Here is a 27,678-nt window from a genome sequence, read left to right as displayed (position 1 = left end):
CCGTGTACTTTCCTTTTCATTCTTCCTGCAGCCGCAACATCTTTGGCGTCCACTGACGTCGCGCCGCGCACGGGCGCCTATTGCGTTTCCCCTCCGTCGGGGCGCGGCCGCCGCGGTCGGGCTCGAACCCGGGCGCACCGGATCCTTAGTCTACCGCTTTAATCACTGAGTCACCGAGGCGGGACGCCACCTTCAGCCGCTCCGGAGCTGAGCCGAAACAGATGAAGGAAATGCTCGTAACTGCGCCCCCCACCCCTGAGTGGTGGTTGTTAAAACTATGGCCACAAAATGGAAGGGATTAGTTGGGGCTGGGGCGACTCCAGGGTGGCCTCCAGTCGGGGGCGACTAGGCTTCTGTGATTAAACATAATCGGTAGCGGGTAACTCCGGAAACGAGGGGGTCTGCCTTTTAGCACGAGTTTTAACCTACCGGAGGACGGGGGACCTCTCGGGAACGGACGCCCCCGCCAAGGCGCCTCGCTCGTACACGGAGATTACTAACTTTTATAGCCAACTAAGATGCACGTATCCCGCCCCTCATCCGCAGGGCGCAAGCCACCACACTCAGACGCCTGCAAACCAAGGGCATTCTTAGCCACCGGGATAGTGGACACCTCAGTCGCGCTTTAAGCTACGCGGCGGTAGTGACAGAGGTCAACTGCATGTGTTGGCATTGACAACGTTGTGGTAGAAAAGCGGCACTGAATCCGTGATCCGGAGTTCTCTAGTTCGGGCCCGACCGTGGCGGCGGCGTTTCGGTGGGGGCGAGGCGCGGAGGGCGCCCGTGTGCTGTGCGATTGCGGTGCACGTTGGGTATCCCTAGGTGGTCGAAGTTGTTCTGGAGACCTCCACTATGCGGCGCCTATTTCTTCCTTTCTTCTTTCACTCCCTCTTTTGTACCTTCCCTTACGTCGCGGTACAGGTGTGGGCCGGCGTGTGAGACGGATGCTGCGGCATTTCCTTTCCCCAAAAACAATTTTCATTTTTCTATAAACCATCGGCGTTCATTGTGTTCGTTGGCGTAGACAATGTTCTATATATAGACTCCAATGATTTCAAGGAAAGGAAGGGCGCATGGCTCTCTGGGTCCACCCTGTGAAAAATTGAAAATATGCAGATTATTTCTCACCCGCCGCGGTGGCTCAGTGGTTAGGGCGCTCGACTACTGAGCCGGAATTCCAGGGTTCGAACCCGACCGCGGCGGCTGCGTTTTTATGGAGGAAAAACGCTAAGGCGCCCGTGTGCTGTGCGATGTCAGTGCACGTTAAAGATCCCCAGGTGGTCAAAATTATTCCCGAGCCCTCCACTACGGCACCTATTTCTTCCTTTCCTCTTTCACTCCCTCCCTTAACCCTTCCCATACGGCGCGGTTCAGGTGTCCAACGATATATGAGACAGATACTGCGCCATTTCCTTTCCCCCAAAACCAATTATTATTATTATTATTATTATTATTATTATTATTATTATTATTATTATTATTATTAATATTTCTCTTTCTCCATGCTGCAGATTGTCGCAGGGAGGCACACTCGCGCGCGTAGAAAGCACATTTCATTATAGAAAAACAAAATAAAACTACGAAAATGAGCTCACATATTCATAATTGCCACCACGAGTTTTAGCGTCTCTCAGTAGTTCGTTTGACCGCTGTAAGTGGCGTGAGAGTCGCGTGACCAGCGCATGAGCGCTCCTCGGCCCCTCATTGGGCCAGCTCATCCGCGTCCCGCAATTTTGTGCCAATCGGAGCGCCAGATTTCGGATACCGCCATTTCCCTAAGTCCTCGCGAGTCGCCTCACGTTCGCAGCGTTCGCAGTTCTTGTGGTACCGGCAAAAGATTCGCAGTGCGTGCCACTTATTCCGTGATCGTTTGCTCTTCGCCGAACCACGTAAACCTGCCTGCGAGATTTGCTGAGTATGGCGGCTGAAGGCAAGCGTCTCGAGGGCGACTCTAATGAACGTGAGCAGTTCCAGCTGGATCGCACAAACGCGTCGCTCAACAGGCCGTTGAAGCACCCACTCGAACATAGCTGGAGCCTGTGGTACTACAAGAAGGACAGAAGCCGCAGCTGGGAGGAGAACCTTATGGAGATCTCATCGTTCGACACGGTTGAGGATTTCTGGGCCCTCTACAACCACGTCGAGTTTCCCAGCAAACTGCGTTCCGGCTGCGACTACTCGCTTTTCAAGGCCGGAATCAAGCCTATGTGGGAAGACCCCCGCAACAAGCAAGGCGGTCGCTGGCTCTTCAACATGAGCAAGAACAAACTAGGAACCTCTGGCGTGAGCAAGAACGAGGGGCCAACAGACTTGGATGACTGCTGGCTCGAAGTTCTTCTGTGCCTGATCGGGGAAGGCTTCGGCGAGTTCAGTGATGACGTGTGCGGTGCTGTCGTCCAGATCCGCAACAAGGTTGACAAGATTTCGGTGTGGACTGCCGACGTTAGCAGAGTCGACGGAAACGTGAAGATTGGGAAGACTCTGAAGGAAAGGATGAACCTGCATCCACGATACATCGTCCCGTATCATGCCCATGCTGACACCCAGTCCAAGCAGGGCTCCACGGCGAGGGTTAGATATGAAGTTTGAGTGCAGATTGGGACCAGCAGCTCAACGCGAACCTGACTTTAAACGCAGGCACATCAACCCATGACGGTATTCTGACGCTGAATGGACTTGTATCCGGAGTTTTGAGGCATGGAGAAGGTGATGATTCCTTCAAGAGAGATGCCCAGCCCGGTGGGTTATGTGTGAGCCGTTTCGTTTTTTTGCTTGTGTATGTGTGCTGCTGTTGGAAAAAAAATTACAATAAATTTTTCTTTCATGTTTTGCTTGAGTTATTGGTTGTCCGAATCTACGGCACTGCGATTTGGCGCCGAAGTTTTAACATAACAACCGACTGGCTTCCCCAAGGCACAAACGTCTCGCGGGCAGGGGCTCGCCTTCAGCGGTTTGTTTTTTGTTTTTAACTCGTAAGAAAATTAAATGGTTTTTAATTGTTTTTTATTGGGAGGGGGAGGAAATGCCACAGTATTTGTCACATCTCGGCGGGCGCCTGAACCGTGTCGTAAGGAAAGGGATAAAGGAGAGACTGGGAGAAGAAAGGAAGTAAGAGGTGCCGTAGTGGAGGGCTTCGGAATAATTTCGACCACCTAGGAACCTTAAACCTGCACTGACATGGCACAACACACGGGCGCCTTTGCGTTTTGCCTCCATCGAAACTCTGCCGCCGCGATCGGGTTCGTTTAACTAAAATTGGTTTTGAGGAAAGCAAATGACGCAGTAACTGTGTCACGTATAATAGGGTCTAAAATAAAATTATGAACGAAAGAGGTTTGAAGAAGACGACGCGGTTGGCGATAAGGATAACGTGGATTAACCGAAGACTAAAGGAGATGAAGAAGAAGCGTTCGGTGAGGTGGGAAGATATAATTAGTGGAGAAGAGAAGCAGAGGACGAAGCTTGTGCGACGCAGCCAACGACGCCGCCAGCGACGCCGTCCTGAGCACGTCGAACGCCATCTCGACGCCGGCTACTAAACCCATACAACGCCGCAGCCGCACCGAACCAACCGTGAGCACGAACGCCGACCGCTAACAGTAGAGCGCTAGTAGTAGACGCTGGTAGCAGCGCTCCCGAGTCGCGTGTATTTATAGTCTGTGTTCTGTGTCTGTTTTTCTTTAGTTTTGTGTGCTAGTGTGTGTGTCACTTCGGGTGCATGAAAGGTGCGTCTGTGTGGGTGCACCTGTCGCCTAGTCAATTCTTTCGGTTCCAGTGTTCTCCGGGGAGATCCGTGACAAAGACAAGTGGCGAGCCTGTGCCAGGATTCATTTCCTTGTTTCTCTTTGCTTTGTCTGGGATCTTTCCGGTTTCTCGACGGTAGAAAGTATGGATTTGGAAAAAAAACGTTAGAATTCGCGCTCAAGCTAGGTTTAAGCAAGGAAGTGGCGGTGCGTCTTTGTGACAAGGAGAACGAACAGGCAAAAAGGCAGAGAGTAAAGGGCGCAAGCACGCGTAGACGCTCGCGTAGCCGAAGAGCGGGAGGCAAGAAGAGCTCGCTAGGCAGAACAGGAGAAAAGTATAGAACGGGAGAAGGAGTTTCTTTCGTGGAAACAGGCGCATATCGCGGGAGGATATATGGAGGTCACGGACAATGATCAGCGTTCCTTAACGGGCACAGAATCTCCTAGACTGGCCAGAGTTTGTCCAAGAAAGCTGATGGCTCCTTTTGGTGACAAAAGAGATGATCTGGACGCATATCTGCAACGATTCATGCGGTTAGCTTTGGGGTAAGCCTGGGAGCGCAGTGAATGGGCCACGGCATTGAGCACGTGTTTTGTCGTGGAGGCACTGAATGTGCTTGGAAGTATTCCTGCTGCTGAATCCATGGACAATGAGAATGTCAAGAAGGCACTCCTCCAAAGATTCAGGCTTACAGCAGAGGGTTTTCGTGAGACATTTCGTACCGGGACACATTTCTTATTGTGTAAATAGTTTGTACATATTACTTCTCCTATCCTCTCTTCCTGTCCCCTCACCTCTTTCATTTCTCCATTCTGCCTGCTATCCTTTATTTCCGCTCCCCCAGCTCAGGTGCTTCAGTATCGATGGCAGATGCCGGGGCTAGCAAAAATCTTTTCCTTCCTTTTTACTATTATTTTTAATAAAACCACTACCACCACCACCATCTATGCCCGTGCTAGACCGCACACCGACAAGCACGCCCGACCGCAAAGGGACTCAGTATACCGCGATAGAGCTCAGCTCACCCGGGCACACATATGGCCTCACTATTCCTAACATATATATACAGCAATCCCAAAGATAACGGCATAGGTATTCCGGGCATCCTGGGCACCTTACATTCCTGAAAGCTCCTTGTGGTGGGTGGTTTTTAATGCGCGTCACACGCACTGAGGGTACACCTCGGATACCCACAAAGGTAACCTCATTTCCACCGCAAAGGCTGATTACAACCTTGGCCTGATCACAAGTCCCACCGTACCCACTCGCACTGGTACAAGTGTCACCCGCGACGCCACACCAGATCTCACATGGGCCACACTGAACATAATCGTTAAATCTCATACGGTTCTTCAATACAGCCTTGGGAGTAACCACTTTCCAGTCTCCACAAGCATTGCTTGCGACATCAACATTTTGAACCCTCGTTCACAGCTTCTCACTGATTGAGATAAATTGCGCTCATACTTGCAGCTGATTCTACCGAACCCCGTACTGTCACCGACTGGACAGACCGTCTGGTGGAGGTATCCAGGTGAAGAGCAAACGCATTAAAAACACCCCTACGGCACCGCAGGTTTATCCGCATCTGGTTCATCTATGGGAGGCCCGACAGGGACCTCTCAAGCGCTGGCGTCACCAGCGACACAATAGTAAATTCCGACTCCGCATAGCCGCTCTCACTCGTGAGGACGCAGAATACGTGAACACGCTAGCCCGCGCAAACTGGTCAAACTTTTGTAACGACCTCTAGGGTACATTAATCACTAAAAGGACACAATCCCTCCTACTCGCTTTCTTTGATCGAAAAACCACTAAATCTCAGACACAAGAAAACACACAACGTCTAAAACAACTAGAGCTCCAAAAGGTTAACAGATCCACCCAATCTACCTCAACCTAACCCGGAACTTGATGCCGAAAAACGCTAAGGCGCCCGTGTGCTGTGCGATGTCAGAGCCCTCCACTACGGCACCTCCTTCTTCCTCTCTTCTTTCACTCCCTTCCTTATCCCTTCCCTTACGGCGCGGTTCAGGTGTCCAACGATATATGAGACAGATACTGCGCCATTTCCGTTCCCCAAAACTAATTATTATCACCGCCGCGGTTGCTCAGTGGTTAGGGCGCTCGACTACTGATCCGGAGTTCCCGGGTTCGAACCCGACCGCGGCGGCTGCGTTTTTATGGAGGAAAAACGCTAAGGCGCCCGTGTACTGTGCGATGTCAGTGCACGTTAAAGATCCCCAGGTGGTCGAAATTATTGCGGAGCCGTCCACTACGGCACTTCTTTATCCCTTTCTTCTCTCAGTCCCTCCTTTATCCCTTTCATTACGGTGCGGTACATGTTACAGCCGATATGTGAGAGAGATACTGCGCCATTTCCTTTCCCCAAAAACCAATTTCCCAATTTTTTCAGCCTACTCACAGTGCGACTGAGGTGTCTACTGGCCAAGTGACCCAGTTCCACTTGCTACTCTCAGGCTTTAGACAGACGCACACCGCTGGAACCCGGGGAGTTTAGTGGTCGCTAATCTGCGATTTCGCCGTGGCGGTGGTCCGAGGAGGCAGATGACGCCACAATGCGCGCCTCGCCGCAGATAATTCTCTCTCTCTCCCTCTTGCTTCCTAATCACTACTGCGCATGCGCCACTATTAGCACCAAACCAGTGCTTGAAGCAGGGCACTTGCGTTGGAGACGCAAGACGCCAGACCTCACGGCGACGCATTTACTTCGAAGCGTTATCAAGGTGGTGGCTATAGATAACTGTGTGGACCCAAATCGACGCGGACGCGTTGCTAACCGCAGCAAGCCTGCGATCAGCAGCGACGAAGGCGTAGGCGGTGTGATGAACGACGAGTCAGAGGTCAACGGAGCCGCGACGGGGCGTCGCAAGACACCCGACAGCTGTTGGTGTGGTGATGATCTCGGAATCAGTGTCCGACACGCCCAGAAAGATGACTTGACCGGCGTGGCGGTGGTCAGCGGGGCAGGTGAGTCAGTCCTGCTTGCAATATATTCCTGATGCAAACTTGTGCAAATTTTTGTCAACTCGAGATGTGAACGCGGCAGGTGAGTAATTTAAAGAAGCGAAGTATGCAGTGCATGTCGCGAATCGGTTGCGCGTCTACGACTTTCCGAAGGGGATTGCTATCGCGTGCAGGTTCGAACAAGACCACAAAGAGCGGAAACAAACAAAACGAAGCCGTATTTATAGCTTAAAGGAAAAGGGCCAATAAGAAACGGAAGCGAAAACAAGAAATACCCACACTCAACACACGTACAGCACTACACAATAAAGGACAAGAGTTCTCTGGGAACTGAGCCTCCCAGGTGAAGTGCGGGGATACCTTCTAGACGGGACGGAACGCGGGTTGACGAACTGCGACGTGTCACTGGCTTTGCGTCGCCGGAAGCGGCGAAAGGGAGCCAGGTGGAAGCAGGAGCGAGGAGGAACACAGGGAGACGCCGGTGGTCTGCCGTCAACAGCCTGAAGAATTTGGCAGGAGGCTTCCGTAGCTGATCCATGGGAGGTCACGGCAGCACGGACCCAACGTCCGACGGCTGCCACCTTCACGCTTGTATGACCCGATCTTCGCTGCTCTGTCTTCCTTTACACCTCGGTTTTCTGAGACGTCAGCTCTCCGCTCCTCGTGCTCGCCACGCTCTTTGTCGCCGTCGCCTCGCGCACACCCTTCGCACGCGCACACGCGCAACGCTGGGCTGACACGCGCAGAGCTCTCCTGTCGACGCACCGCGTTCAGAATTACTGCAAAGACTTCGTGTGCACATTAAAGATCAGTTTGGTTTGTAACGAACGAAAAAAAGCGTAATTTACTTTGTTTAATGTACTTTATTTAATTCGAATGGAAATAAAGGACATGCGTAGAGGCGTGCACGTGGGTTTTTTCACACCAAATTATGGACCCCAAACGCTATGCACACACTTCCTGACACCGGGATTCGAATACTGTCTTATGTGCAGGAGCCATGTCTGACTCACTAGGCTCTTCCGATGCTTATCTGGTTAGCTTCACGTATAATTGAAGCGAACAGCTTCTCTGCGCTAGGTGATGGGCGGCCCACATGGAGCATTTTTGCAAGTTTGCAGGCATAGGGTGAGGGCAGCTGGTAAAGGATAGGGTTAAATGGAGAGACATGGCAGAGGCCTTTGCCCTGGAGTGGGTGTAGTCAGGCTGATGATGGTGATGAATCAGGCATGTTCGCAGCTTGCATACGCTATCAACCGATTATAATCTAAAAGCTAAGGAGTGCAGGACAAGCTTCTTCTCACCTTCTTTCAACGCCCCTCGTCCTGTTGAGTTCCCGAGCAGACTCTTGGTGAACGACGTTGAACATACAACGAGTAGTTCTTCTCCGGGGCGCTCGACTACTGATCCGGAGTTCCCGGGTTCGAACCCGACCGCGGCGGCTGCGTTTTTATGGAGGAAAAACGCTAAGGCGCCCGTGTGCTGTGCGATGTCAGTGCACGTTAATGATCCCGACGTGGTCGAAATTACTCCGGAGCCCACCACTATGGCACCCCTTTCTTCCTTTCTTCTTTCACTCCCTCCCTTATCCCTTCCCTTACGGCGCGGTTCAGGTGTCCAACGACATATGAGACACATACTGCGCCATTTCCTTTCCCCAAAAACCAATTATTATTATTATTATTATTATTATTATTAATATTATTATTATTATTATTATTATTATTCTCCGGGGTCGACCTTTCTTAGTGTGCGGTAGTAGATGTCGCTGTTCACGAGCGAGGCCTCGAGGTTTTGTGTACGCTTGCTGGGCGAGTAGTTCACGTCGTTCATCCAGTGGTTGCGCTCTTCCGGGCGGCCTTCTACCACGAAGAACTCTCCACATCGGTGCACCTGCGGAACGCAGCGTTTCAACAGTATAATGTTTCAGCGATCGTACTAACGTGAAACAACAGGCGCAAAAAAACGAGGCGGAAATTTTAGGTGTCCAGGAACGGGCCAGTATTTCGTTTTGTAATCTTATACCTCTGTCACATGGGCATTTTGAAGGCCGTCGAACCGACCAGTCTGTCCACTGTAAGGCCACTGAGCGCTGTTACACGGATGGTTTCTGTGGCCATCGAGACACCGTTAGCGTACCGTGTACCCTGTTACCGTTACCGAAGTATCTGAAGCCCGCCCACCGCCTGCGAGCACGCATGATTGGCCCGGATGCTGCAGACACGCGCGCAGCCTGCCGCGTACCTGGCGCCACCTGGCGCCGCCAGGAAGATTTTGGAAATATGGAACTAAAAAATATACAACTTATTTTGATGATGATGATGATTTTAAATTTTTATGGCACAAGGGCTTCTGATGCCAAATAGCAGCATGGAACAAGGTATTTTGGTTTACTGACAACTTATTTGGCGGATAAAAAAACAGGACAGCCCGGGCTACCAAACACTGCGGTCCGTGCAGTGCCATTGTCAGCGATATAAAACAACCAACATCAGCTTCCTTAAAGGTGCATGAATGCTACTGCATTCACCTTGTCCAAGATAGTGGAGTTCATTTCAAGAGTAATTAATATTCTTCTTGAAATGAATAATTTTTGGCACCTTTTAGCTTAGCCTTCAGCTTACGCTAAAGCTTCCAGCTTGGCTTGCGAGTGCGACTCTTTTACTGTGAGCGGGATGGTTTAGCGTGCACCAGCACCGGTAGCCATACCTGAGATTACGCGAAATATTTGCAGGAAAATAAAAAGGCCCCTAATGGTGGATCGGGTGACTCAGCGATGTATGGTTATGTCTCCCTTTTTGCGGGCCAAAGAAGTTTGGCAAAATGATGAGGAACTGACAACCGTAGGTGAACATTCCTACAGATTTTTTTTCTGTTTTTCCTCTGACATTATAATAACGCGGCCTGTTAGTGCAGGCGTACAGTATAATACAATGACGTTGGAAAGTGCGCATTTTCGTTGAATTCCAGATATGTGGTTTGCAACTAGAATCATCCGCTGCAATCTTTCCCTCTCACACAACAATGGCACGTATAGCAGCATAATCTGTCCCAAAGAAAAACTCACCTCGTATGCACTTGCAAGTCCGGGACAGAGTAAAAATGCGAGCAGCCTAGTGCAATTACAGCCCAGGTGTTTCGAACTTTGTCTATAAGAGCCTTTGCAACCTGAGTCTGAGTGTTCTACGCATTGGCCGGGCAAGCTTACCGGCCGGGTGCAGCCGCCAGTTTCGATTCCGTGCACCTTGACTAAGTGATACGGGCCGAAGTGCAGTCCCTTGGAGAGCGCCTTCAACGTGAACACTCCCACCGGGGCACCCTTGACTGTTGACTTGCCCGAGGTGAGGAACTCGAGCATGCCTTACCGACAAGACTGACGTTTTCCGATTTCACCTGCGTATATTATTCCGCCGTGTTCTCCAGCCGCTCAACGGCAAAGTGGGGGCTCGGGCATACAGGGTAAATTTTACAGCGTTGGCTGTTAAAGCTAGGATTGAAGTGTTTCACGCCGTAATAGCGGTAGTCGTCGTCATCCTGGAGCGAATTTCCGATTAGGTGTCCGGTAGCCCCCCCTTGCCCCCAGAAAAAAACGTACGCGTGAAAATGGGTTGACTCGTGCAGCCCGCCAGAAGAGTGAAGTTGGCGTTTAAGTGTGGTACAGATAGCTGCACCGGCCGAAGCTTGAGCCCGCCAAAAACGCATGAAAGCGTGTACACGGAGTGGTGGTTAATTATGTATAACGCATAAATGGACGGGCACTATGATTTGGTGAGTGATTTCGCACGCACATGGGGTGATAAATTTTTGTACTGAGTATTGAGTTCAAGCAGGTGTCGCTACGTTTTTAAAATGTACTTGAGATTTTTTCAAGATTGAGCTGATTTACAATGTGCATATCCCGAGAAAGCAATCAAAATATAGTCGAACTTCGTTATAACGAAACTGTTTATAACAAAATAACGGATATAACGAACCAATGACGATTCCCCTTGGAACTTCTGTCAACACGGGCTATAACGAAACTATGGCTACAACGAAGTAACCGCCGAGCCCTTCCACTTAGTTACAACGAGGTTCAGCTGTATGCCTTAAGAAAAACTCTTCCTACCGTGGGGAAAGAAGGCAGCGGCCGCCGCGACAGCCATCTCCCGATTCTCACTGTTTTAAAGGTGCCGAAACGAAAAATTGTGCTGCGCTTGTTAGTGCGGCATTTCATGCAATAAAGCATAATGAGGACGCACCCGCAATAGAACATCACCGAATCCTGCGAGGAGAGCTATATTTGGTATAGGCAAAGACAGTATTCCGAGTTAGGATAGGGAAAGAATGAAACTATAGAGACGCTTAGGCCATCTTCAAAGCTGTAATGCGAAAGCTTATATTGCAACTTCTTCGCGGGTTTGCGTCAGTTTCTTTGAAACTGTCAGTCCATCAACCGCTATTTTCGTACTGCTTGCTGCGGATAGCTTTGCTCACAACGTGGTGGGCACGTTGCGATAACGTCACAAGGTTGCGTGACCATCTCGCAGCCAACCAACGAATTTTTTTTACATCTACCGTGGATTTCACTGTTTTCGTAAACAATAATGCTCTCGCGTTTAAATTTGGCCGCATACATGCTTTTTTTAACGAATACCGCCAACCACTGTACGGTGCCAGTGCTTTACTGCTTGGTTAGTTCGCTCAGGGTCGCGACTGCTCCTTTTAGATATAGACAGCCCCTGTCAAAACACTCCAAGAAAAGTATTGTAAACGTACGTGCATGCTTTACTTACCTCCCTCTCCACGTCGGCCAATGCCGTTTCGCTGGTGCAGTCAGCACGCGCAACAATTCCGCTTCCTTCGTAAGCTGAAATACATGATTTGAGGCATGTTTTTGATGGTTAAAGATGGCAAGCGCAGCAGCTTTGTTGGTAAATAACTTATCGTGGCACTAAAAAAGGCCAGATTCTAAAAAAAATTCTTTTAAAATAACACTACTGCATTACTGAAGTGGTGGCAAATAAATATGCATGCACCTCGAAAATCCTGAAATTCAATATAGACAGCGAAATTTTAAAGAATGCTGGGTCTGAGGACAACGATACCTTGGTGAAGGCGCGTGACCCATACACATGACCTAAGTTGCAGGGAAACGTATATACTGCCGGCCTCAAAAGTTTTCTGCTTGCATGCGTGTTCTCGGAAAAGACAATTACTGTTGCGCAACCTCACGACCCAGCCTCCCAGTACCAGCAAATGACACGTGATCCTTTCCAAACACTCTCGGACATTTACGGCGCTAGATTCAAATAAAATTTTCTCGCAGAGCCGCAACCCGTAACCTGTAGCCTTTTGTGGCCGATAGTACATGCTCCATCCGCTGATACAAGCCGAATAATTGACAAAGCATGCTACAAAAACAGTGTTTTTTTTTCGAACAGATGCATGCATCCCATAAACGTCTGCCGCCGATAGCAAAATGTTCTAGCCACGTACCAGAAACATTCTTCATACTGAAATAAGCCTTCCGTCGCTTTGCAGAGAAAAACGACCATCCGGCCCCCGACCCCGCCCATACCACCAAAGTGTGTTGAGGAACGTCGGTCAAGTGATGGGCGGTCGCCGCTACAAAGGGAAGGAATTTCCTTCCGATGTGAGTACGTCACAAGGGACATCCTTCACCCCTTCATGAGCACCGGCGTGCGCGAAAATAAAGAATACTGGTTTCTCATTATGTATCATAGAATAGCGAAGCAAGCAGCTAAAAGCCTTTGCATATTCCTTATTCCAAATACTGCGGTATCAATAACTATATGCACTCCTCTACGGAGGCCTCTGTTCATGTCTCGTGTCAATCTCGAATCGTAAACTTCCATTTTTCGTCGTGCTGCTCTTCCCGTGAAGATGGTTCTTCGGGCAGGTCCCGACCGCTGCTCGCAGGAGCCTCCCAGTGGTCTGGAAGCGCATCGCCGGAACTCGAAGGCGGGATTTCTCTGTCAGTCTCCCAGTAGGCCTCGAATGCCTACGTTAGGCGCGCGTGCAGAGTGGCAAGAAGTAATGTTTGCTTTCAGGAGACCAGGGATGGCGATCGCTGGTAGCAGTAAGTTTATGGGGCAGCGAGGTTTAAATGTTGCTGTTATACATGATGTTGGCTGGTAGGTTCATAGTGACTGCCAAAAATAACTGCACGCAAACGATGGGACAAGAAGAGAGAGATGCCCCGTCGTCTTCGCGCAGTTTTTTCGGCAAAGTTGCAGCCTCTGCGTCAAGGTGAATCAAGTTCCAAGAGGTTAAATGGCTTGCCCAGCTTCAGAAACCACGTCGTACATGTAGCATGTTACCCATAGGTTCTACGGGAGTCTTAGAACGGTGATGGTTCGGGCTAGTGGGTAATTCACATGCGGTTCCTTAGCGCAAAAACATGAAGGAGCAATACATATGCATTTGTGATTTGTGTCCCCTCCCTTAGTTGTTTTGCGATGTCAGCCATCTCCCAGCCATCTCTCGATTCTCACCGTTTTAAAGGTGCCGAAAGGGAACATTTCTCTGTGCTTTTTAGTGGTGAATTTCATGCATTCAAGGACGAATCCGCAATACAGGATCATCGAATTACAAGAAGACCTATATATTGTAAATGGAAAGACAGTCTTGCCAGTTAGAATACGGAAATAATGAAACTCTGGGGACGCTTAGGCCACCTTTAAAGTGGAATGGTATAGGATTAGATCACATCTGCTACAGTTTCTGCTGCAACTTTTGTGTGTGTTTCCGTCATTTTATTCGAAATTGTCGCTGCACCAACCGTCATATTCGGACTGCTAGCTGCAGATAGCTGTGCTCACAACGTGGCGGGCACGTTGCGATGACGTCACAAGGTGACGTGACCACTCTCGGCTAATCACCAAATTTTTTACATCTCTGGCGGATTCTACTCCTTACGTAAACACTAATGCCATCGAATTGATATTTGGCAGCATACACTCCTTTAATTAACGAATGCCGCCAAACGCCGTGCGGTGCCACTGCTTTACTGCTTGGTTTTTTTCATTCTGGGCCGCGATTGCACCATTTAGAAATAGAGAGCACCTGCCAAAGCACGCCAAGAAAGGTATTGTAAGCGTTCGTTTATGCTTCGCTTACCTCCATCTCCACGTCGGCTAATGCGGTGCCAGCACGGGCAACCATTCCGCTTTCATCGGCAGCTACAAGAAGGATTTGAGGCATATTTTTAGATGGTTAAAGATCGAAAGCGTAGCAGCTCCTTTGGTAAACCACTTACTAAAAAGGCCAGCTCTCTATCAAAAAATACAATTTATTTCTTCAAAATACTGCGGTATGAATAACTTTATGCACTCCTCTATGCAGGCCTGTCCTCCAGTCTCGTGTCAATCGCGAATCATAAACTTACGTTCTTCGTCACGCCGCTCTTACCATGAGACCAGCCCTTCGGGCTGATCCGGCCTTCCCCTCCCAGGAGCCTCCCCGTAGTCCGGAAGCATATATTCTGGCGCAGGCGGGCATTCCCTCTGAGTCTCCTTCGGTCGGACGACCTGCGGATACATTGAATGTAATAGTGGTATTAAATTATGTAAAAAAATGCGACCATAAACGGTTTTTCGCTCAAAAATGCTTTTGTCCAGAATTTCTGTGTATAAATGATTTCTTTAAAAACTGTCTTCGAAAAAAAGGTAACTACGGCGGCTCTGTTTGAACTTGCTGTCAAATATTCGAAAACTACTCGAAAACCTAAGAGCGCAGTCGATTAGTTTGGAAGCATTTTGAACATGTGCTACTTGATTCGCTCAGCGAAATGAATAAAGGCCATCCGATCAGCTATCTAAAGATTTCGGATATTCGCTCACCTCTACTGATGAGAAATGTTCGATGCACTGAGGCCGCACTAATCAATGCTAATTGCAGCTAACAACCACAGGGGAAACGTAAAAACAATGAGGAATTTTAAAAAATAACGGCAGTTGTTAATTTATCAAGCTCGTTTCATGGCGTGCGCCAACGTAGCCGGCATGGCCTCTTATAAGCGATCACTGTATCTCACAAAACCGTCTTTTTATATCACTTACATTACCCGCGAACTACGGGTAGTGAGCGCAGTCTCTTCTCTCGTACGCAAGGCCGACTGGCACATTTAATTCGTGCACAAGATTTACGTTCTGCACAAATACGCAGGCCGGAACTCCGAATAGGCTGAAGAAAGTCGCTGCCAGACCAGTCACACTCACTATCGAAAACAGTCTAAAGGCATTGAATATTAGCGCGCAGAATGTGCAAGTACCGCGGCAATCACTTAACGATGAATATGCCGCTGCGACGCATTCTTTACGATGGCAGAAGGCTGACCAAAGATCCCGGCACTGTGTCATGCCGCGTGTACCGACTTAAGGAAGCTCATGAAGTTCAAAACGCCCATCCGCCGAAATTTTGGTGCATCACATTGAAGCCTGACTGTTCAACGTTACTCCAGAAGTTCAACTGGACGCGCTCAGACCTGATGATATTTGTATGACTGTCACAAAATTCGGCGCATATTTTTAAAAAAACCCGCGCTGCGCGTAAGCAATGGCGCCCGCGCGCGGTAAAATAAAACAAAAATAGCGGGGAGGGAACACCGGGGTTGCGTAACTCTCCACTAGCTCCCCGGCGTGGCGCCGCGGGGGCATGGCCGCGCGCAGCGTCGATTCTTCTCGAATGTTGGCGAAGTTTGTCCTTGTTGACGACGGAAAGGGAGTAACTTTGACAGTGCCAAAGTGATGCCCTTTCCTTTGCTCCCGCACCGATGACTCACCGTGCCGCGAATGACCTAGATTGTTCTAGAAGGTGGTTTCCGCGCTCGACCAATGGGGTCGCGCGCCCGGCGCAAGAAGGAGTGTGCGGTCAAAGCTGCGTGTATGTGCGCGCCTGCCTTGGCGCGAAGAAAAAACAGACACGGTCCGCGCCTATAAATGAGGGGCTGCAACCGCCGTCTGTTAGCCCGAGCCGCCGTTCAAGCTTCCGAGAAGCGCGCCCGCTCGACTCCCGGGAGAACACCACTCGACCAGCCAAGGACGGACCAGCGAGGCAACGTGCGCCAGTCTGCGGATCGGCCCCGTCGTGCTCCTCAAGTCGTCGGACTGTCGCAGTGCCCGGTGAACAAATTGTGTTATCATTATTTGTCTCTCTTTGTTAGTGCACTTAAGGTGCAAAGATTTTGTTGAATTGTACCTCTCTCTATTGTGACTTTGCATGAGTTGCATTGTATTTGTGAATCAATTTGTATGTGCTCGTACGAGTGATTGTAACTTCCTCTGTATCGTCTCTTAGCTCTATAAACTTTGTTTTGTTTTCTGAACCTTTGGCTCCGAGCCATTCTCTGGCTTGCAACCGGCGAAAGCTGGGCACCAAACGACCAACGCCCTTGTCACTTGGTAGCTGGTTTGTCGAGGGCATCTTCTCTGTGACCGAGACAGCTACCCCCACATGCTCTAGGGTGTTTGGGAGCGCACGCAAAAGTGCGCGAAGTGGTGACATATTCTGGCGTCCGCGACAGAATGTTTGGTGCTTTGTAAGCGCAGAGAACGGAGAGAGAGTCGGAAGGAGTTTACGAAGAGGTCATAAACGAGTGTTTAGCAGCAGAGCGATATTGTGAGGTGCCGCTTAGAGGCGGTTGGAAACGGTTCACCGAGTTGAGCTATGCTTGAGGCTTGAGCAGCTGAGATTCCAAAATGGATCTAAGAGATATTGTTAAGTTGGGTCGTCAGCTGGGCCTGGAAGAATGCGAGGTTGCGGATTGGGTGAACCAGGAAATAGAAGGGAGATAGAGAGAGAGAGAACGAAAAGAAAAGGAGAGACAGAGAGAGATGGCTAGAGACGCCGCCGAGAGAGATAGTGAAATGGCTCCAGTAGCTAAGAAAGCGCAAGAAGAAGCGCACAGAGAAAGTAAGAGAGCGCTTTATGGTGTTGAGGAAAGGGAAAGTGCCCAAAGAGAGGCAGTGAATTTTGAAGTGAAGCCAGGAAGAGAATTTCAACGAGGTGAAGACATTCCCATTATGAGGGATAATGAAGAGAGAAGTAAGAGCGAGCTTCACCTCATAGCTCAAGGCAGGAGCGGAAGAGTGCCAAAGCCCTCAGTGAAATGCTACCGGTGCAAGAAGGTAGGCCACTACGCCTCGGATTGCCGTTGCAACGTAGCCAGCAAACGAATGGCTGTTTGTTTCAAGTGTGGAGATAAGGGACACAAAGCTGAGGCGTGTCCAAGTCTAGAGAAACCCCTTCAAAAGGTATCGCATGCCTGTGCCTCTTCGTGCGACAGAGAGGAGGAAAATGCTATTGCCGACCACGTAGAAGAGGTGTACTGGGAGAAACCTCCAGTGTTACGCACCATTTCGTGCTTCAGATCAGGGTCTGTCACTGAGGGAATGCCGGTTGTGACCGGAAAAATTCGGGGAAATTCGGTTTCTGTTCTACGAAGCACAGGAAGCACCGGTGTTTTCAACAAAAGAGAACTGGTTACCAATGAAGAACTTACTGGAGAGATGAGCCCTGTATATTTCGTGGATGGTTCCGCTAAACTGTTACCTGAAGCCAGAGTGCACGTGATAACTCCGTACTTCACCGGAGAAGTGACAGCGCTATGCATGGAGTTCCCACTGTATGACGTAATCCTGGGTAACATCAAGGGCGCGAGATCGTCGAACGACCCAGAGATATGGGCCACCGACGTGGTTGACGAAACTCTCACTCCAAGAACGGAAGAAAGGTCGCCAGATAAGAGGTCTACGCTAGAAGCGGCGACGAAAGCACAGGTGAAGGCTGAGAGCACGGAGTCCTATTTGTTAGCCCCTGGTGAGAACATGTGCAAGAATAACGAACCTGATCCACCAGCATACATAGAAGATGCTGTAGCTAACTCCACAGGCCACAGTTTGGTTGAACAGCGAGTTCCTGCTGCCGAAATTAAAGAGATTGAGGGCCAGACTAGAGTGTCACTTCCTCAGGAAAGTAATAGTGTAGCTACTACCGAGGTAGTAGGCACTGAAGAGAAGGCCAGCCTGGCGCTTCAATCAGAAGGCACCTTAGGGAAGTCGCCTGAATTTGAGGAAGAAAGCAGCAGCTTCACCAAGAAGTCAGATTGCTGCACGCCTGAGAGTGGCAGTAGTGAGCGTGAGGAAGAGCAGTTTAATGACAAAGAGCGCGAAAGCTCCTACGTCAGTAAAGTTCAGGACAGCACTCTCAGTGAAAACCCGGAAACCGTTTCAAGTGAACCCTCTACAAGAGGGGAGGCCTTTCCCTCTGGGGAAGGCGAAAGGGCAGTACAAGCAATGAAGCACGACTGCACTTAAACAGACGAGCCCAAAAACGGATCACCGGAAGCTGTATTGAAAGAAAAGGAGAATGCATCTCCAATGGATAAAGAGTTGTTCTCCGAGCACTTGGCACCAGGAAAAGCCAACAAGAGAAAACAAGGAATCGGGAAGAGGAAATTAAGTCCACGAAGAAGAACAAAACGCAACTGAAACCGTGGCTTCATCACGAGAGCGTAGCTCGGATGATGCATGTGGAAACGAGGTTGGCTTTCCCCGAAAAATGTGGGAGAAATTAAAAAGAAAGAGAAGTGAGTCGGACACCACCGAAGCGGGTGAACCCAAACAGCAGAAGCCCTGGAGAAAGTGCAGCGAGAAACTGGGACAAAAGACAACCAAGCTGCAGACAGTTGAGTCGGTGGCAAGCAAGCTGCACAAACATCGCAGCAAAGTGAGAAGGAAGCTGAAACGCACAAGCACAGTGTTTAGCGAGGACTCGCTCTGGAGGCGCAAGTGCAAACACAAGAGCGCACTCCGAGAAGAAAACAACCAGAAGCGAAGCCGTCATGAGCGAACTGGCGTTAAATCTGTTCGCAACAGACGCCCTAGCCGAAAGAAAATAGTAAGGGCTCGAAGTCTGAGCAGAAACCCTCGGAGAGGTACGAATAGGGAGCAGAGCCAGAATCGCGTTCGGAAGAGAAAACTCTGTAGAAAGAGGAAAACGAGCAGAACGTGCAACACGAAGAAAATCCAGAGTCGCGTAAGAAAGCGGACCACAAACGCTTCCGAAATCTCGAGCGGGGCAACTTTATCCCGAACCGACTCCATACGCGGTATTTGGAAATATAGGCACAGGATTCCTTGATCTTGTGTACTCCCTCTTTGTGTTGTGTTAATGTGTTGCCGAGGTGCGGTATGTGTTGAAGTACATTGTGACTATTGTAAAGTGTCATGTATGTAAGAACATGATTGAATGTATGTATTCTGGCGTCCGCCATTTAGATTGTTAGCGCAAGCATATGCGCACGAATTTTGTGTCTTTGTGAATATTGTTGCACATATATTCTTAAAGGAAGGGGCAGTGTCACAAAATTCGGCGCATCTTTAAAAAAAACCCGCCCTGCGCGTAAGCAATCGCGCCCGCGCGCGGTAAGATAAAACAAAAACAGCGGGGAAGGAACCCAGGGGTTGCGTAACTGCACTAGCTCTCTGGCGTGCGCCGCGGGGGGCTTGGCCGCGCGCGGCGTCCATTCTTCTGGAATGTTGGAAAAGTTTTTCCTTGTTGACGACGGAAAGGGAGTAACTTTGACAGCGCCAGAGTGATGCTTTTTCCTTCGCTCCCGCACCGATGACTCACCGTGCCGCGAATGACCTTGATTGTTCTAGAAGGTGGTTTCCGCGCTCGACCAATGGGGTCGCGCGCCCGGCGCAAGAAGGAGAAGGAGTTTGTGCGGTCAAAGCTGCGTGTATGTGCGCGCCTGCCTTGGCGCGAAGAACAAATAATCGCCGTCCGCGCCTATAAATGAGGGGCTGCAACCCCCGTCTGTTAACCCGAGCCGCCGTTCAAGCTTCCGAGAAGCGCGCCCGCTCGACTCCCGGGAGAACACCACTCGACCAGCCAAGGACGGACCAGCGAGGCAACGTGCGCCAGTCTGCGGATCGGCTCCGTCGTGCTCCTCAAGTCGTCGGACTGCCGCAGTGCCCGGTGAACAAATTGTGTTTTCATTATTTGCCTCTCTCTGTGTTAGTGCACTTTAGGTGCAAAGATTTTGTTGAATTGTACCTCTCTCTATTGTGACTTTGCATGAGTTGCATTGTATTTGTGAATCCCTTTGTATGCGCTCGTACGATTGATTGTAACTTCCTCTGTATCGTCTCTTTAACTCTATAAACTTTGTTTTGTTTTGTGAACCTTTGGCTCCGAGCCATTCTCTGGCTTGCAACCGGCGAAAGCTGGGCAATGACCAGGCAATGGGCAATGGTGACAATAACCCACACAATTTCCTATGCACGTTCCGCGGTGGCTCAGTGGTTATGGCGCTCAGCTGCTGACTCGAAAGGCGTGGGCTCGATCCCGGCCGCGGCGGTTGAATTTCGATGGAGACGAAATTGTAGTTCAGGAGTGCAAACTGCTGGGCTAGTTGGTTCATATTGCATAGAAAAGGAACCAGCGAAAATAGACCAGCGAAAATTGTAGAGGCCTGTGTACTGTGCGATATAAGTGCATGCTAAAGAACCCCAGGCGGTTCAAATTTCCGGACCCTTTATCTACGGCGTCCTCATATAGCCTTAGTCTATTTGGGACGTTAAACGCCAATAGAAACAAAGTAAAACCAAATTTATTAAGCATTAAACACCAGCTCAGGCCATCAAGTTTGACTATACCATGCAGATCACGGCAAAATGGCAGTTTGAAAATGGAATGCTGTCCTCGCCTCACTGCGCTCGACAACCATAGGTTCCTCTTCTCCAGTGGGAACACCTTGGACGAAATGCATGAGGACATGAATAAGGTGTGGCAAAAACCGCAGGCGCAAATTCTAAATGTGGGATGCTTACTCCAAGCCGCTTTGCACAAAACACACCCCGTGCATTTATCAACTATAATGACAGAATTCGGCCCATCTTGTTACACACGCGTCAAGCGCACCACCAGCTCTTGTGGGGTCAAGGTCGTTGCAAGTTTACGGAGCCTGATCTGTCATTCTTATGTCGCGGACGTTGCGGCGGGATTTATTAGTTCCCTAAGCGTGCCTTCCTGGTGCAATATTTAATGCAATAATATTAGAAGCCTAATCGGAAACAAAATTGCGCCGTCGGTCTTAAAATTGGCTGAATGTCTGGAGGAAAGTGATGTCACCGCGCCAGATATTGGCATTGGCTGGAGAGAAGTGACGTCACCACACTGGAAACTACGCCACTGCCGGTTAAGGCATAATTAGCGTCCTTCTAACGCTGTCGCAATACCAACACTATGTGGTTAGGGGTCGCTGTGAATTATTTCTTTACATAATGCTGCGGACATGTTAACCGCGTCTAGGAAGGGAGGGCACAGAAAATGGAAATTGTTTACATCTTCCTTCACAGCAAGCCTTTGATTAACGGCAAAAAGACCTGCTTACACAATGTAAAGTACAAGGTGACGCTAAAACACGCATAAAAAATAAAAAAACATAAATATTGCCTTGATGATATTCTGAAGAATCCTCTAATTACTCAACTTTTAGAACGAAAATATTCCACTCCCTAAGCCTTCAGAGAAAATAGCAAAATGAATGACTTAATTGGGCAAAATATGAGCCTATAAAGCTGTAATTGAGGTGATGGCGAGCGCTGTGCGTTAGTAAAAACTCAATTAAGCGAGCGGAGCTCCTTTGTAGTTTACCATTTATTAGCTGATAGCAGGCCAGCTTTACGTAAATCACTAATAGGTTTGAGTTTTTGCTGTTCATAAATTTGGGGAGCGAGTTTGTGACTATAAACCTTACAGCGCACCCCTGTACATTTTTTAGTTGAGCTGTTCCCACCTCATGTGAAGACCAAAACCATATAGCGCCAGAATTAAGCCATTCAGAACTCTCGGAACTTTTTGTTAGAGCGTCACGTGGCCCTTTTTGTTTGAAATAGTCTGATTTTATCGGATATGATTCCGCTTAATAGCAGCGTATTCAAATTTTGGGCGTGTAAAAATGGCAAAGGACGTCCTTCTCCCACAGCAGCTCCGCTTTTTAGAATGGAGGTCTGCACGGAACTACGTCTCCGAGATGACCAAAACCGACCGCGATAACCCTTCACGTCTTTGTGCTTCAATGCACTCTCGTCTCGTAACTTTTGTCACGCGGTTGGCATGACGGCGAGCACGCAGAAGAGGATGTCATTACACAAAAGACTCTCGGTAAACTCTACATGTTTATGGGGCGACCTCGCACTGGTAAATACAGCTCGGTGATGGTGGAGAGCAACAGTGTGCTCGGAGGTCGACGAAGGTGAGAGCCATCTCCACTCTAGGCTGCGTTGAAATTAAAGCTGTTACTACGAACCTTCATGATAAGGTCTCTGAAAAGTTTAGGACAATTTTCAACAAAATGAAAACACCTTCGTGCGACTGCAGTTATTTCAGGCGAACCCGGTCAACTCTCGTGTAACAAAAAAAAAAGACAAGACCGCATGCTCGAGGCTGTGAGCATGGACCATGAACTATCACCGGTTTTCTATCGTGCTCGCACTGCATTAACCTTCCAGTGCGCGTACTATCGCGACGGAAAGAAAGGCAAACAGCCCGGCGTCTACCAGTTGCACTGTTCGAATATCTTTTGAATGCGCTTTTACCTGGGTGGTAAAAAAGGCCGCCACCCTCTGGAAGACGTTGAAGTAACGGGCGTTAGCTGTTTGGTTTACTAGATGAAGAAAGCGGAGAAGAACGCGCCACTCGTCTCGAGGAACGGAATGTAATATTCTTTGAAACGGGGTGGATGCCACCATGCTTGGCTACGGCGCGCACGCACAGAGCCTATCTGAACTATCGCCGCCTAGCGCCATCTATCAGAGAAATTACGGTGCACCTCTACCCATTGTCGAGTTGCACCCCCTCAAGGTACTTACAAAACGGAATTTGCATTGTTTGGGGGGTTAAGGTTGGCCTAGAATTCGGCTTGCGGTGCGACATGGTAACGCTTCAATTAGTAATTGCATGTATACAGTGTTTACCTATTATTTAATTGTGGGTTTATTTCTATACCGCAACTCATACGGTTTTATTTACCTACCAAATTCGGAATACAACTGCCCCCGGATTGGTGCCCGTTGTTGTCGGAGTATATATAGCGGAACGAATGTACACATGTTTACCGGTCCCGTAGCAAGTTTTGCTACCCGCTTTAGGATATTTTTTTGGTGAAGACGGAAAGAGGATGAGAGGGCACAACAAACTTTAATGACCGCCATCTTGAATTTGAGAAACCGAAACTATGCCGCCATTTCGTCCCCTGACGTCATACTCACATAGTTACACCTATATCCACCATATTGCACCGTTATGTCATCATTGGCACGCGGCAGGTGGTTGTTTCTATAATGCTATTGCAGACTGCGCTACAGGTCTCAATGTGAGATGCGCTGTTTTCTAGTTGCAGCCACAGATGGTGCTTTGATCTCAGGGTGGTAGGAGAGCTCACGAAATCTCGAAACGTGATGAGTAGTTTCTGCCACAGATAGCGCTGTGATCAAGGGTGGTAGCAGGCCCCACGAAATCTCGAAACGTGATAAAAAACTTGGCAATGGTTTAACTTGGCTAAGCCAGGAATTCAGCGAAAAGCAAGCAGGCTTGCTAAGCGTCCGAGGCTCGTCCATGGCAGCTCCGCTACACGGTCGTGACAGCCGTTCTATATATACCCACACGACCATGTGACTATGACGTGGTAGTACGGGGTCTTACCCCCCCCCCCCCCAATCACGTGGCTCCACATCCCTCATCGGATGTTCTTAAGGTCAAAGGTCAACCCAAAGATCACCGATTGCCACAGGTCAACTTAAGGTCAGAGGTCAATGTCAGGGGTCAACGGTTCGACACCATAACTGTACCACATATGGTCATACACGGCTAACTTGATTGGGCTGAAGGTCATTCAAGATCTTCCTCCGGCCTACGCGACGACTGGTTTACGTAGCGTAGTGAAGCTTTTCGCTTCAAAAAGACGTTAGCGTCGTCCTAGAATGCAGCACGGTCGACTCTAGCGTCTTTCTGCTACCACCGAAGTAAAAGCGTGATAAAAAGAAATGTGAACAGCAAAGCTCCTAGGATCCCTTCTGCGTTTCTGTCCATGGTTCCTGTACATCTTCCAGTAGTATGTCAATGAGAGGCAGATCATACTCACGTTGCTCGCAACGCAGCCACTCTTCTGAGGCACCTTCCTGCTCCAGATGCGGCTTGCAGCTCTGGGTACCCTTTTCCCACTTTAAGAGAATTACAGAATCGGGACTCGACGGCGGACTCTCGTTGTGGGTCTCAGAAACGACGTCGCATGACTGCGTTAGACGCGCATGCAGAAAGTGGCAGCAAGCAGTATGGTGAAGGTTCCATTCACCGAACTAGGAAGACTGATAGCTCAAAGCTGCGCGCTTACGGAGTGGCAAAGGTTTTTTGGAGTCGACAGACCGTCCTAGTCAGAAAAAAATGGACAGAACAGTGTGAAAAATACGACATAATTGTATGTAGTTTTGTCGTAACGGCAGATGTTCTGTTGTTTTCTAGTCTTTTCTGCAGTAATGCAGCTTTTCTGCGTCTCTGTCCTGTTGTCTGTAGTTCTGTAGTATTTTTTCGAATTACACCGCGAACTTCTCGTGTTCGAATAAATATTTTGCTTTTGCTAGTGTTTGGGCAAAAGCATTACAAATCTGTTGTGACGGCAGAAACTTTTTTGTTGTGTTTTTCAACAGGGATTAAGGATGAAAAGTTTGCGAAGATAAGATGAGCTGCGCCTTTCGCAAGCTACAATGCTGTCTATTCTCGAAGCATGATTCCAAAGGAGTAAGCCTGGTGTTCTGGCTCTGGCGGTGCGAACGGTTTGCTTTCTGTGTTGCCAATACTTTGCAAGTTACATAACGCGTGTTATCCTCGCTGTCTAAATAACGTAGAGAAAGAGGAGTATACAAAAACCCACTCTTAGTGACAGCGGCGTTGTAGTCACGCGCATAGAATCTTGGGTAACTGCCACACGTGCCAAAATTTCGTGGTCTATGCAAACGTTTTGTTTAACTGCCGTATTTACTCGCATAACAGGCGCTCTCGCAAAATGGGCGCCCCTCGTTCCTTGGCTGTAAAAATTGCCTTTTTTATATCACGCAATAGAGAGCACCTTCTTTTTGTGCACTGCCTGCTGATGGCAGCAGCGCATGCCAGGGGCGCTTCTATTTGAATACCAAAAAAACTACGCCATACTATAAAAGGCGTATCTGTCGATTGTAGAGGCTGTCGTAACTCACCTTATCTGACAAACAGCTAGTACAAATGCCCCGCGAAGGATACGTGAACCATTAGAAACAGCGCCCGGTAACGCTGGGTTACCCTTGGTCATCTGCCTTAGTGCGTAATACAGCAACTTGTTGTCGTTGGGCTTCGCGTTTAGTACTGCGAGTTGTACTAAAGTGAACTTTAGTTCTACTCTCCTGGAGCCTCTTTATCGGCAGCCACGTAAGTTAATAAGCTCGGTTTTAAAATATAAGTAGCCGACTACGCCCCTGAGTATGGAAGCAGGGCTTAAGAGTTTTTTATACTGAAGCTGAGTCGTACCTGATGAAGTGCTTATTCTGCCAGCTCCGCTCAGCTTTTGTCGCTTTCAATTTTTTTTCTGAATATATTACTCGTCGTAATATACGCACGAACAAAATTTTCAGAAATTTTTGCAGAAAAAATATATGCGAGTAAATATGGCATATACGCAACTACGAAGGACCTGTCTGCCCGAACGCAAAGTCGTATAGCTTACAACGGAGACCTAGTTGAAGCTCTATACGGATGAAATGATGTGTTTATGTCCGACGGCAGAGGTTTTTATCGAAAGCACAGTTCTTCGTTTTTTCTTCCCGCGCATTAAACGGAAATGGAGTCGAGAGAACCATATACGGAACTAGTTACAGTGATGCCCAAGGCATCACCATCATATTCAACATGTCCTATGCCGTAAAAGTTCGGTTTTTCGGTACACCTCCGGGAAAGGTAGCTGGTTGAAGTATCGTGCCTCATAGCTTATTGTTTTTGCTAACCGTAAATTTATTTAACTTTACCAAGCACCCATTATCTCTTACGGCCAGGTATGCGGATGCAGCGTTACGCGAGAGAAAGGCGATAGGAATGCAGAATGCAATCCTTACCGAACTGTCATTAATTACCACAATCTCTGGCTCGTCTTTGGATGGACCTAGAACTAAGTGTGAATGCACATGAATCAGGAGAGGCGAAAGAGGAGGCTCATCCTAAAAATGCTCAATACTTTCAGGTACAGTGTAAACTGTTCAACAACCAAGCGGGCGGGGCCTCGCTCAAAGGTCCAAGCGAGAAAATTTGGACACTCTCTACTAGCTCTTTCCTGAGTCTGTGGACACCTCATTAGCTTTTTGTTATACAAGGAGGTGGTGCTCACCTACCGCGTTAAGCGTTACACAGCTGCTGTCGTACCGCTTAAATCGTTTTTATTAAATCGCTTGTACAAAGTTGTAGCTTTCACTGTAAAAAATTATGTGCACTTAAATCTGTACATGCGGAAATACAAAAGCTTCGTGAGTTCCATTGCGTCGTCTTTTACATAGTAATGTAATTAATTATTCATGGTTATTATTTATCGACTCATTTAATTGAGTTAGTTTCAGTCAATTTCTAATACATAATTAAGTTGTTTTTATCAACTTTCATGAATTACTTTATTAATCATTCAAGTAATCACATAATCAGTTTATTAGGTAGTAACCAGTCAATTACATTACAACTTTTAGTCTTCGCTCTAATTCCAGGAATTACAAGTAATTCGCTAATTTTGTGCATTACACGGAGTAATTAGCGAAAATAATTTGCTGATTATTTAATCAATTTTATCTAGTAATTTGGTAATTTAAACTTTTGATTGAATATACTATAATCATTACAAATCATAATTACAAGCTTACTAGACAATCTACAGTTCATGAAGACACGCTCTGTCCACCGCCCGTGGTGACACATCCTGTCCACGCTATTCATGAGGCAAGAAATGCTTTCGGATTTAAAAAATGGCTGGGGTTCAACGAGGCTTGAACGTAGTTATACGGGCGACAGCTGTGTTAAATATTGTCTCCAGTGTCTCAAAGCAAAGCTCAAGGTCAGGTACGCAATGGTCATAGTCATATGACACATGGTATGACACATTCTACGTCACATTCGCGGTATTACAGGACGTGCTACGTCCACCGCTATGGACGAGGGGGGCGCTGGTGAACACTCTCAAGGTTCACTAACACGCAAGACATAAATACCCACGAAAGCAGCTGATTGGACAGCCGTCACCGTAGCTCAGTTGGTAAAGTACAGGACGCGATATTCGGAGGTCATGGGTTCGGATCCCACCAGCGGCATGGTTGTTTTTTCTGCTGCTTTATAAGTAATTTTCTTTAAACCGATTGATTGCCAATACAAATTAAAAAAAGAACAGATCAGACACATTCCCCTATGTACCTTGGTTTCGTTGACTGTTGGCTTCCTTAATATGCTTGTCAAACGAGCCCCTCATTTCATATGCTTTGTCTGCTATTATCTTAACGGGGGTCTCGGTTCTGGCAGTCATGATGTCATAGGTAGCATAAGAGGGTTCCCGCACAGTTTCCGCCCTCGCCGTTAGATGACGTTCCACGTCACATTCGCGGTATTACAGGACGTGCTACGTCCACCGCTATGGACGAGGGGGGCGCTGGTGAACACTCTCAAGGTTCACTAACACGCAAGACATAAATACCCACGAAAGCAGCTGATTGGACAGCCGTCACCATAGCTCAGTTGGTAAAGTACAGGACGCGATATTCGGAGGTCATGGGTTCGGATCCCACCAGCGGCATGGTTGTTTTTTCTGCTGCTTTATAAGTAATTTTCTTTAAACCGATTGATTGCCAATACAAATTAAAAAAAAACAGATCAGACACATTC

At 48.5% G+C, this 27,678-nt stretch overlaps 1 protein-coding gene and 1 pseudogene across 1 annotated transcript; one reads left to right on the top strand and one right to left on the bottom strand.

Annotated features, from left to right (window-relative positions):
- The first annotated feature begins 1,830 nt into the window (after positions 1-1,830).
- On the top strand, positions 1,831-2,651 carry LOC144133365 (eukaryotic translation initiation factor 4E-1A pseudogene; annotated as a pseudogene).
- Positions 2,652-8,454: 5,803 nt separating this feature from the next.
- Positions 8,455-10,090, bottom strand: LOC144106324 (histone-lysine N-methyltransferase PRDM7-like). Its single transcript, XM_077639128.1, has 2 exons — positions 9,941-10,090; positions 8,455-8,625 (listed from the first exon to the last, which is right to left on the bottom strand). Exons 1-2 carry the CDS (start codon positions 10,088-10,090, stop codon positions 8,455-8,457), a joined length of 321 nt encoding a protein of 106 aa, XP_077495254.1.
- Between the last annotated feature and the right edge of the window lie 17,588 nt (positions 10,091-27,678).

Source organism: Amblyomma americanum, chromosome 1, assembly GCF_052857255.1.
Source record: "Amblyomma americanum isolate KBUSLIRL-KWMA chromosome 1, ASM5285725v1, whole genome shotgun sequence".
Lineage (NCBI taxonomy): Eukaryota > Metazoa > Arthropoda > Arachnida > Ixodida > Ixodidae > Amblyomma > Amblyomma americanum.
Note: the sequence above shows the minus strand (reverse complement) of the source record. Positions and strands in the feature narration are given on the sequence as shown.